The sequence below is a fragment of the Musa acuminata genome, chromosome BXJ1-4 (assembly GCF_036884655.1).
Source record: "Musa acuminata AAA Group cultivar baxijiao chromosome BXJ1-4, Cavendish_Baxijiao_AAA, whole genome shotgun sequence".
Classification (NCBI taxonomy): Eukaryota; Viridiplantae; Streptophyta; class Magnoliopsida; order Zingiberales; family Musaceae; genus Musa; species Musa acuminata.
Window position 1 is genome coordinate 28,734,543 of NC_088330.1, and position 13,357 is coordinate 28,747,899.

At 32.9% G+C, this 13,357-nt stretch overlaps 1 protein-coding gene across 1 annotated transcript; it reads left to right on the forward strand.

Annotated features, from left to right (window-relative positions):
• Nucleotides 1-2,455: 2,455 nt before the first annotated feature.
• Nucleotides 2,456-3,902, forward strand: LOC135651742 (transcription factor MYB30-like). The gene is made up of 3 exons (XM_065172139.1): nt 2,456-2,690; nt 2,803-2,932; nt 3,048-3,902. The coding sequence occupies exons 1-3, from the start codon at nt 2,558-2,560 to the stop codon at nt 3,568-3,570; spliced, it is 786 nt and encodes a 261-aa protein (XP_065028211.1). The 5' UTR covers nt 2,456-2,557; the 3' UTR covers nt 3,571-3,902.
• The last annotated feature ends 9,455 nt before the right edge of the window (nt 3,903-13,357 follow it).

Sequence of the window (13,357 nt, forward strand, 5' to 3'; positions counted from 1 at the left end):
CATTATCGGTGGCTGAGATGATAGTGTCACTTATTGACCTGATCATGGCAAGAGTAGGGCGACCGCTTGTATTACATTAGCTAATACTTGCATTTGTTGGTTAAGATTTAAAAACGCCTCAATAGGAATAAGGAGATGGTCAGCCAACACTCGTGGAGATAAAGGTCTAGGGTCATTAAGCGAATGTCAGTACTTCGACGAGGTGGATGCATCTATATAGAGGAAAGGTGGTTGCTACCCTATCTAAGTGAAAGCATCATGGGTTGGAGGCAATGCCTCACCCTAATGTCTGTGGCCAAGGCTAGCTCACAAATGCTCTTATGACATCGAGTCTCCTTCTAGCACCAAACTTTAAGGAAAAAATATTATTAATGTCTATATTAGCATGACATGGCGTTGATCCATATGCAAGGAGTCGTCCGAGATAGAGTGGGGTTTCTCCAACCTCGTTCCTATACAAAGATTGAGGTCAGGAGGGGTTTCTCGAGTTAATCCTTCTGATGCTCAAGTTAGTCCTTAGTTGTACCTTTTCTCCTCTCCTTTTTTGTCTCTCTCCTAATATAGAGCTAACGATGTATTTTTATACTAATATAAAAAAAGAATATCTTGTAGAGAATGTAATTTGTAACTGACCCGAACAGTCTCTTGAACCTCCTAAAATATTCCTACGAATATTCTGTAGGAGAGTTGGTTCATAATTGACTTGTCTTATGATTTTCTATGAATATTCCATAGGAGAGCCAGTTCATAATCGATCTAAACTGTTTTATGATCTTTTAGGAATATTCATTTTAATATTTCGTAAATAAGGTACCTCGATAACACGGTAATTGATCCAAACTATCTTTTAGGCTTTGATCTTTGTGGACAGGATGGTTTAACATAATATTAACGTGACGAATGATGACTAATTGATTTTATATATTTTTAAAATATATGATTTTCTTAAAAAATCGTCATATGGACAAACAACATCAAAGTTGGAAACAAAATAGATTGTTGCTGGCTCACTCAGAGAAGATTGTACATACAATGACCAAGTGAAAGGAATCACACACGCACCAACGAGCTCCTCAGAATGGTGATCATAGAACTTGTCCTTGAATACTTTGAACCACAATGGGTGGTTGGCTAACATTTTTCGGAGATAACCCATGATGAATTGCCCATCGGTTGGCACAAAATGGAAGCCAGATGAGTTGCTCAACGGTTGGCACCTTCATCTATACAGTAAAATATTTATACTTCTTTGATTTTAAAAATAATAAATATTTAATAATAATAATAATAAAATAGTAAGTCTCAATTATTTAGAACAGACTATATAAATCTTTTATCATTATTAAGAATAGGTTAAGATCTATATTAATAGATCTTTTATTATCATTAAGAATAGGCTAAGATCTATGTTCATGACATCTAATATGGTTTTATGCTAGTTGCTAGTGACATAACGTGATCTTTCATCTTTTACATCTAGACTTGAGATCGTCATAAGTAGTGTTTCAATAAACCTTAAATAATATAACTTATTTCATAAACTAAACCTCGGAGAAGAAATGCACCTAAATGATTCACTGCGGCACGCCGTTCACAGCCTCGACCTTAATCTTTCCCAATGATTTTTCATATATTAAAGTGCGCATGTCACTCTTTTTGTCTAACATTTAAATTAGAAAATTGATGAAAAAAGGAAACTTGCAATTGTAGTAAATTAATATTTGAAGCAATGGGAATTAGAAACTTGATGAAAAAATGGCAATTTGCAACTGTAGTAAATAAATGCTAAAAGCAACAGAGGCATTTCAGTCCACACGCTCACCTCCTCCTGCAATCCAACCAAAGGAAATAAACGAACAAAAGGAATCGTGAGGATTGAAGTCCACCTCCAATCCACCTTGTTTCTCTTTTGGTTTGTCATATCACAAGCTCAAAACAGGACACAACTCTTATCTGAACCGAGAAAATTGATCTGAAAACACATTGGCGGAATGTGTCGTCTTAATCCATTCAATGAAAGAGCCTCCTATCGGTTAAAGAATGTATAGCTTAGTCAGGACTATATCGACTTGCCACCCATCAGATTGAATCATGCTTTGAGAAATACAAACTTTGAGAAATGTTGTTCAGAGAAGATGCATGAACATGAGAAATGTTCGTCAGATGGTGGCTTGGATTTCCCGGGACTTACTGTCGCAATCTAACAATCCGTGAGTCAATTCCATGACTAGTATGGCAAGAAAGAGACATGCCTTTTGTCTATTCATATTACTCGCATGGTGGCTACGCATATGATTAGATGTATGTAAGGTGGACAAATCTTGGGACAAGACGGTTCACATCTGCCTCTCTTTCCTGGAAGCTGCAGAAGTGGCATCGTCATACACCGATCTTTTCTCACGTTGGCAATTTGTTGTCATTATTGTATAAATAGCTGCAGTGGGGGATGAAGAGGCCTCGTGCTCTCCTGCAAAGCCTGTTGAATCGGTGAGAGAAGAAAAGGAAGATAAGGAGAGAGACAGGGAACGAAGGAAGGGAGGAGGAGTCTCCGGGCAACATGGTGAGAGCACCTTGCTGCGAGAAGATGGGGCTGAAGAGGGGGTCATGGACTCCGGAGGAGGACCAGATTTTAGTAGCTTACATCCGGCAGCACGGTCATGGGAACTGGCGAGCTCTGCCGAAACAAGCCGGTGAGTAAGAAGAAGCATTTGAAGAATGGAGTTTGGTTATATGCTTTTACTGCTACCGTCTATCCCAACAAATCCTGGAGTAAGTAAGCTTCTCTTCTGTGTTACCACTCAGGGCTTCTGAGGTGTGGGAAGAGCTGCAGACTCCGGTGGGTGAACTACCTGCGACCTGACATCAAACGAGGCAACTTCACCAAGGAAGAAGAGGAGACGATCATTAGATTGCATGAGGACTACGGGAACAGGTAGCTAGACAAGCTCCCTCCATCATCCATAAGAGATCTCGTCATAGAAAGATTTGCTGTACTTCATCACCGAGATCTCCTGCGGTGCGGTGATTAATGTTTCTCTTGTCAATAGATGGTCTGCGATTGCCACGAAGCTACCTGGCAGAACTGATAACGAGATCAAGAACGTGTGGCACACCCACTTGAAGAAGCTCGTCAGCCCCAGCATGCCATCCACACCAGTAAAGAAGAAGACGAAAAAGAAGTCATCGGAGCCTATTACAACCATGCCACCGGACACAGGCTCGGAGAACACAGGATGCAGATTTATGAGCGTGTCACCAGAACAATCACCTTGCGACTTCTCATCCTGTGCCACAGACTCATCGACGGAGTCGGGAGAGATCAGCGACGGTGGCAAAGAGGGAAGCTTTTGCTCGGAGAAATTCTCGGAGATTGATGAAAGCTTTTGGTTGGAGGAGTGGTCGATGGATGACCGTGCGGCTTCCGTGAGCTTTACAGGACTAGCGATCCCTCCTTCGCCCTCCATCGGTGAGCAGTTGGACCTGCTCGGTGCATCTGACAGCGGCGACAAGGATTTTTGGCTGCGGGTGTTCATGGGAGCTGGAGATTTGCAGGAACTGTCACAAATCTAGCAGATGATGATTTGCGTGTTAAATTCCTCCGAAATCAACTGTTTCGGCGCAAAATTGCAGATAAAATTCTTTAAAGATTATTTCGTTGGTGGCAAATTGATTGTCCAAGATTAGATAGAGGATATTGCTGCTAGAGACTTGTGTTCCTGTTTTCTTTCGAATGAAAAGAAGGGGCGAAGCAGATAATAGAAATAGCTAAAAGAGGACACAGAGAGAGAGAGAGAGAGAGAAAGATGTCATTTTGCTAAAAACAACATAGAATTTGCTATTTCAGAATTCTAAATCTAAAAAAACTTAGAATTTTTTATTGAGTATTTGGAGTATCAATCAAACTCCAAGGCTAGAAGAAATTAATGCAGACAGGATATTGTCCCAATCTAAAAGTTTGAACTAATGATACCAAATTCAATAAAGATAATATCTTTGTTTGGTTTTTAATAATATAAGATTGATTATTATTATTAGTATTATTTGAGTTTTATCTTTTATCTTACACATGAATATTTTGTAATATCTTCTTAGTTGATTTAGTTTTCACTTAACTCACTGTATCTACTTTATCTTGATGGCTTGGATTATTAAACTTAACTTTAATCAACTTTATTTTTTCTTCAATACTTGATTTAAGGCCACAAATAAAATAGGGAAATATATCAAAAGATTTTGAAGAATGGTATGTCTCAATAATTATTAAAGGAAGACATGTAGAATAATTATTAAACAAATATTGATTTATCACCATCTTTCTCTCAATCTCAGCTATATTACCATACGTTATACATATTAAGATCATATCCCATCATAATTTAGTAGGACTTCTGATTTTATTAACACTCTCCTAATTAATCTTTTTAACATAAAGTGTAATTAATATTGTAATACTCATTTTTCCTATAGTTAGGATAGGGGTATGTCTTGCAAGCCTAAGCCTGCCTATCTATGCATGATGGCGGATCCATCTCCTAGTATGCTTCCATATATAGAACCTAAGGTGTTTTGATTAGTTGTTAGGTTATTATGATGAAAATTAAAATAAAAATTAAAACCTTAAAAAGTTATCTCTATCACATATAATTGAATATGTAGCTTCTTATTAGTTGTATAAGGATGAGACAAGATTATTAATTGCAAGCTTATCTATTTCTACATCTTATCTATGATCCATATAGGTTTGAGTAGTTTTGAGGGCTTCGATGAGATATCTCCGCATCATTTAAACCAGCTAAAATAAAAGATAATTCTCTTGAAGGCCTTAATTTCCTCCATGACATTTTGAAGAGACATCTTGAAGATGTGCTAAATTTTGGTGGATTAGTGGCGGATTAGTGGGGCTCAAATCTTATAGTAAGCCAACAAAAGCATGATTAACTTCTATTTCCATCTCTTGATGACATGACAATCTTTTTTATAGGCAGCTACAACGCATTCTAAAGAAAAATAGTGACTCAAATGGAAGCTTAACTTTTCATGTGAGCTATACTTTACTCGATGATATATTTCGAAGGATAGTGATCAATGCAAACCACTTACTTCCTTGCTTTGATTATTATTTTTCTCTTGCTTGTTAAAACGAAAAGTAGCGTTCTTTGATAAAGTAGTAATAGAACTACCTAAATCCATCCTATTGACACGTAGGTCACAGCTTTTTTTAGCTTCTAAAAATGCTTAAATTGATTCATTTATTTAAATAAAATTATGTTGCTTGGTATTAAGAGTATTGGGTGCAACAAATTGTTCATTTCTTTTTTTAAATTCTTTTATAATTATGATAAGAGGAGACATAGAGGAATACTTAAGAAAATTTTAATATAAACTATAAATAAAATTTTAATATTTTTTATTTAACTGAATATATAATTTTTGATAGATGTTAACCAAGATAAAAGATACATATAATCGATCCCAAAAGTTGAAACTGTATAGAAATGATATGTTTTAAATACGAGATAGTGATTGTAAAAAAGAATAGTGGTAGTGTCAAAAACAGTATCTATTTTTTCATATAGAATTGATGATTTCACAAAATTTTAAATACACATGTCAGTGACATCCAAATAAGCTCAACTTAATTTGGGTCCATTTGTATAAGAAATCTGACATGGTAAAAAAGATGGCTCAATGTCCGTCAAATGATCAACTTGTAAGAAAACTAAGGTAAAGGGAGCGATGGGGATGATGTCCGACTTAATCCCTCCGATACTTAAATTAGTTTTAAGGTAAAAAAATAAGAGTTTATAGTAAGATAATAATTAGGTTGATGGGCTTGGACTAAGAAAATCTTCTATGACATAGGTAAAAATATTTTTTTTATTTTTTTTTATAGCTACATTATTGGCTGGGGTCTACTCACTTTTGTTAACTATGTTGCTATATGTAGAGCTATGATTGAGGATAAATATCTCCTCCATCAATAATTATATAATTTCATAATAAAGGAATAGAAGATATTATTTCATGTTTGAATAAAAAAGTGAACGATTAGTTAATTCTAAGAGCATAATGAAAGTTTTAAGGGGAGTGGAGATGATGTCCGACTTAGTCCTCTCGATGCTTAAATTAGTTTTGAGATAAAAAAAGAGAATTTCTAGTAAAATGATAACTTACCTTAATAATAATAGGTTGATAAGCTTTTGGCCCAAGAAAATATTCTATGATATAGATAAAAATATTATTTTAAAATTTTTTTAGCCAATCTTGTATAGCTGAATTATGCTGGGGTCTACTCTTTTTTGTTGACTATATTGCTATATGTCGATTGAGAACAAATATCTCCTTCATCAACAATTATATAATTTCATAAAAAAGGAATAAAAGATGTGATTCCATATTTGAATAAAAAAGTAAATGATTAGTTAATTCTAAGGGCATAATGAAAGTTCTAAGGGGTTGTAGGGAGGGTATTGGATTTATTTCTCCCGATGCTTAAATTAGTTTTGAGGTAAAAAACGAGAGTTTCTAGTAAAATGAAAACTAATCCCAATAACAATAGGTTGATGGGCTTTTATGGTTGGCTTGCACTAAGGAAATATTTTATGATATATATATATATATATATATATATATATATATATATATATATATATATATATATAAAATTTTTTTTAGCCTATCTTGTATAGTTGCATTATTAGCTGGGGTCCACTCTCTTTTGCTGACTATGCTGCTATATGTCAAGTTATGATTGAGGATAAATATCTCTTCTATTAATAATTATATAATTTTATAATAAATAAATAGAAGATACTATTCCATATTTAAATAAAAAAGTGAACGACTAGTTAATTCTAAGGGTGTAATAAAAGTTCTAGGGGGTGGGAAGGGTGTTCGACTTAGTTCTCCCGATACTTAAATTAGTTTTAAGGTAAAAAATGAGAGTTTCTAATAAAATGATAACTAATCTCAATAACAATAGGTGGATGGGCTTTTATGGTGGGCTTGGCCCAAGAAAATATTCTATGATATAGATAAAGATATTTTTTTAAAAAAATTTAGCCTATCTTGAATAGCTGCATTATTGGTTGGGGTCCACTCTCTTTTGCTGACTATGCTGCAGCTTTGATTGAGGATAAAATCTCCTCCATCAATAATTATATAATTTCACCATAAAAGAATAGAAGATATTGTTCTATGTTTGAATAAAAAAGTGAACGATTAGTTAATTCTAACGATATAATGAAAATTCTAAGTGGGTATGGGGAGGGTGTCAGACTTAGTTCTCTTGATGCTTAAATTAGTTTTGAGATTAAAAATGAGAGTTTATAATAAAATGACAACTAACCCCAATAACAATTGATTGATGGGCTTTTATGGTGGGCTTAGCCTAAGGAAATATTTTATGATATAGGTCAAAATATTTTTTTAAAATTTTTTATATAGCTGCATTATTGGTTGGGGTCCACTCTCTTTTGCTAACTATGTTGCTGTTTGTCCAAATATGATTGAGGATAAATATCTCCTCCATCAATAATTATATAATTCCATAATAAATGAATAGAAAATACTATTCGTTATTTGAATAAAAATGTGAACGACTAGTTAATTCTAAGGGCGTAATGAAAATTCTGAGAGGGTATAGGGAGGGTGTTCGACTCAGTCCTCCCGATACTTAAATTAGTTTTGAAGTAAAAAAATGAGAGTTTCTAATAAAATGATAACTAACCTCAATAACAATTGGTTGATGGACTTTTATGGTGGGCTTGGCCCAAGAAAATATTCTATGATATAGCTAAAAATATTATTTTAAAATTTTTTGGCCATTCTTGTATAGCTGAATTATTGGCTGGAGTCTACTCTCTTTTGTTGACTATATTGCAATATGTCGATTAAGGACAAATATCTCCTCCTCAACAATTATATAATTTCATAACAAAGGAATAAAAGATGTGATTCCATATTTGAATAAAAAAAGTGAATGATTAGTTAATTCTAAGGGCATAATGAAAGTTTTAAGGGGTTGTGGGGAGGGTATTGGACTTAGTTCTCCCGATGCTTAAATTAGTTTTGAGATAAAAAACGAGGGTTTCTAGTAAAATGAAAACTAGTCTCAATAACAATAGATTGATGGGCTTTTATGGTTGGCTTGGCCTAAGGAAATATTCTATGATATACATAAAAATATTTTTTTAAAATTTTTTAGCTTATCTTGTATAGTTGCATTATTGGCTGGGGTCCACTCTCTTTTGCTGACTATGCTGCTATATGTCAAGTTATGATTGAGGATAAATATCTCTTTCATCAATAATTATATAATTTCATAATAAATAAATTGAAGATACTATTCCATGTTTGAATAAAAAGGTGAATGACTAGTTAATTCTAAGGGTGTAATGAAAGTTCTAGGGGGTGGGAAGGGTGTTCGACTTAGTCCTCTCGATACTTAAATTAGTTTTGAGGTAAAAAATAAGAGTTTCTAATAAAATGATAACTAACCTCAATAACAATAGGTGGATGAGCTTTTATGGTGGGCTTGGCCCAAGAAAATATTCTATGATATAGATAAATATATTTTTTAAAAAAAATTAGCCTATCTTGTATAGCTGCATTATTGGTTGGGGTTCCCTCTCTTTTGCTGACTATGCTACTATATGTCGAGCTATGATTGAGGATAAAATCTCCTCCATCAATAATTATATAATTTCACAACAAAAGAATAGAAAATATTGTTCTATGTTTGAATAAAAATGTGAACAATTAGTTAATTCTAAGGGCATAATGAAAATTCTAAGGGAGTATGGGAAGGGTGTCAGACTTAGTGCTCTCGATGCTTGAATTAGTTTTGAGATAAAAAAAATGAGAGTTTCTAATAAAATGATATCTAACCTCAATAACAATTGGTTGATGGACTTTTATGGTAGGCTTGGCCCAAGAAAATATTCTATGATATAGGTAAAAATATTTTTTAAAATTTTTTTAGCCTATCTTGTATAGCTGCATTATTAGCTGGGGTCCATTCTCTTTTTGCGAGGATAAATATCTCCTCCATCAATAATTACATAATTTCATAACAAAGGAATATAAGATATTGTTCTATGTTTCAATAAAAAAAGTAAACGATTAGTTAATTCTAAGGACTTAATAAAAGTTTTAGTTAGTTTAATTTATAAAGATTTTGATAGTTTATCGTAATATCCATACTCGAATTCTATTTTCGTCATTTATTATTTATAAAAAATTCTAAGATCACGATAAAAGCTCATAGTACACTCATGAGTATGACTATGGTTCGGTTCAAACCAGAACCAAACCTGCAAATCACCTATTTCAAATAGAATCAAAATCGATAATTCTGGTTCCAAACAAATGTTTTGGCTCCAAATATACTAAATACAATAAAAATAGAAATATAACACAAGGGTTTATGATATAGTGGTTAAATTTTAAAATTTAAAGTGGGTTTAAATTTCGATAGAGTCATTTAGTTTGATTAAAATTTTATTATTTAACTCTTTTTTATATCATTTTTTTATCATTGCACTCAGTATAATTGTTTATTTATTTTAATTTTTTTAAAAAAATAAAATTATATATATTTTCATATTTTAAATTAAATTAAATTTATAAAAATAAAATTATAATTCGATAGTTTGGTTTTGATTATTGATTTAAGAAATCAGAAGCGATAGTTTTAGAACCTCGATCAAGGTTACCCATGAGTTCTAAGGCAAAGCTCCTTCATGTAATTTGGAAATATTCTTATTGAATGATATTTTCTAAATTCAAGCATTTAACTCCCAAAAATATCGTGAAGATCTATACGAGGCGGTCGAAATTGAAATGTCAAGAGTGGAGTTGTCATGGGATGACAATAGATGCTGTGATGGGAAGTGGAATAGGCAAGAATGGGTTATCATTCTCCGGTCGTACATGGTTGGCAGGTGGGCACCCATCACCTAATCGACTCGACGTATCCTGCAATTGGCCATCTAAGAGTAATCCTTAGGATTTAATTCTATAAATATATATTAAATCTTAAAAATTTTGGTGAGAGGGAGATGTATAAAGGAAGATACTTTTAGTGTTGTTGAAAATATTTCTTATTAGATGTAGAGAGGTTTGAGATAAAAATTCTTCAAATTTATATGAGATAATATATGTGGGTCTCGAGCTTTTGAGTTAACTCAAAATAGAATGATTTCTTATATTAGTTTTTCTAAGAATTTACTTTTTCTCTCCGGATGGACGCATGTTAGTATGTTAGTGTTATCGAACCAAGTAAAATCTTGAGTTAGTTTATATATATATATATATATATATATATATATATATATATATATATATATATATATATATATATATATATATATATATATATATATATATATGTATATAACTAATTTGGTTGGACTCTTTAATTCTTTGCTCTATTAGAAGTAAGACCAATGAAAGAGACTTCGTTAAATGAACGAGTGCTTCTACATAGCTTACGGTAGTCCGTCAACCTCCCTTCATAGAAAAGTTGAGAAGATTATGAGAAACAAAGGGGTGTGAGAACACGAAAGAGAAGAGAGAAGAAGAAGAGGAGGAGGAGGAGGAGGAGGAGAATACAAACATGAAGAAAAAAAAGGAAGAATAAAGAAATAAGAGGAGAAAGAGGAATTGAGATTTGGCGCACAGATAAGAGAAGAAAGAAAGTGAAAAAGGAGAAGAAAAAGGGGAGAAAAATAAAGGAAAAATAAAAAATATTGAAGATTCAGTTTTATATCAATTCAATTTAGATCAAACCCAATAAAATTGTAGTAAGTATAGTTTTGAGTTCTCTTGCTTTCATTAATTAGATTTATATATTGGATTATAAACTGACCAATCATGATGTTTTTAGTTAACTTGACATTTGATTAGTGAAGAAAATGAAAGAAGAAATAAATGATTGTTTTGAAAATAAAAAGAAAAGGAATAATCAGAATTATATGTTTATATCGAGGATATGCAATCTATTCGATAACTCCTTTCTAATCTATTTTTGAAAGTATTAATGTGTATGTTTGGAACTAATAAATACATATGATTTATATGAATTACAAGTCTTTATTATTTAAAAGCATTATAAAAGAATTTATATGTTGATGATTTAAAAAAGCATTTGATTTTAATAATTATTTATTACATTATAAGTCTTTATTAATTTATATTATCTAGTTTATATGAAGATGTATGTTTAGTATTATATTTGAAATTAAAAAAAAATGAGTGTTGTTAGTTTTAAATGATATATAATTACATTGGAAATGATATGCAAAAAATGATTTGTTTGAACCCCTAGTTTTATAAAAATAATTAATATATTATTTTTCATGATAAGATAGTCATTTAGTTAGTATGGCTATGATGTCTACGTTATTAATGAGAGTTATATACTAGTTATATGTTTCATAAACTAGTTTTTTTTTGGGCTTTGACAATAAGATATGCATTACCTATACAATGGGGTTAAAACACAATTTCAAGCTTTGTCATGAGGATATAATGTGGTTATAGCCATTAATATTTCTATGACTTTTATTCCAACATGTACAACTTAACTGTGTTCGATAATAATATTATTTAACTTTTATTAAGGTATATTAAATATATAATTGAATTCTAATCAAAGTTATCAATAGGAAAGAAGTTTATTTATGTTAGGAAACCTTAGAAGATAGATCTTGATCATAGAGACACTTCTAATTATTTATTTTAATATCTTATATTATCACCTATCTATTGACAGAACCTCTTAAAGATCTACACATGATAGAGATTCTTCTAGTCTCCCTAGTAAGTCCCTCCACATCATAGAGATTTTTTATCTTATCTCCCTAATAAGTCCCTCCAGATCATATTTCTCATATATAAAACATATGCATCATATTTCTCTTATCTATGATATTTGATTTTAATGTTGACATTAAAATTTTTACATGATAATTTTATTTTTTATAATTAGTATAAAGGACATATCATTAAAATTTAAATTATTATAAATCCTTATAAAATCTAGATCCATTGCATTACATCTATTATGATTATATCATATTATTGTTTTCATTTTGCACCATATGATCTCTGTCTCTCACCAATCTCAAAGGCTCTATATATATTCGGACTATGCTTGAGTCTCTCCTTCATTTGTTCACCTACTTATGGAGGTTTTCTTACTCTCACAATGGGTTGCCACTGTGGAACACCGTGGGACTCTAACTACTTGTTTGGTTGAGACTCATGGACTTGCCGTTGGTGATGTTGTCTAAGGCGATCGCTATGGACAATGGATATTGCCATGGTCAACGTTTTGGTTGGACCGTAGAGCGACAATGCAAATCTAGAGGTGACGTAGTTGAGGGCCATGGGCACGGCAGAGTTGCCCATAGTTGTGGTTTTGGGCTATGAGCATATTATGATCGCTTATGTCTCGGTCTTTTGTGGAGTTCCCCGTACTTGCTTGAGATCATTGCATCGGTAGTAATATACTAGTTAGCTCTTTGAAGTACCTCAAGCACGACTATTAGTGTTTTTTCTACCAACGACCATAAGAGGCAGAAGGGTTTTAATCCTAAAAGGATTGAATCACAAGCAAGGGATGGACATTGACCATGTCTTGGATCTCATTGGTGACTCGGTTGATGAAGTTCGTAAGTGTCTCCTCCTTGTCTTATCTTAATCCTAGAATCATCATTGTCGTGGGCCTCGGGCGCACATTTATGAGGAAGTGGAGTTTGAACTCCTCTAGTTGAGCAAAAGAACCGATAGAAAATAGTTTTAGATAAGCATGCCACTTTCTTGTTGAACCTCTTAAGGTAGTTGGGAAGGCACAACACATTTGGGCGTTTGAGGTGTCTTACAATGACATCTGAGTCCATAAGGCAATGATATGCTCCTCTCAATCAGTAGCATCATCAAAGGTTTCCAATGATAGAAGGAAAAAAATTGTGGGAATCAGCTCTTCTAGTATGTTCTGAATAAATGAGGATCAACCCAACATGGAGTCAATATACCCCTCACTCCTAGATTGGTGGAAGTCATGGCACATTTCTTCTAGGCATCGATTCATTTATTATAGTTGAATCCTTAAAGAATTAGTCATTGTGTCGGTCGAGTGGGTCTCAAACTCAAGTGGAGCAGAGCAATAGTGGGGTAGCCTACTGAATTTTGCATTTGGAGAGTGGGGAGACCTCTCAACTGGTGGTTTGATAGGTCATAGATGCTTGAGGGGGCCTAGCAATTCGTTGAGTAAAAGGATGACAATGGACGTTGACATTAGTGGTTGTGGAACCGTTATCAGTGGTTGAGATAATAGTGTCACTTATTGACC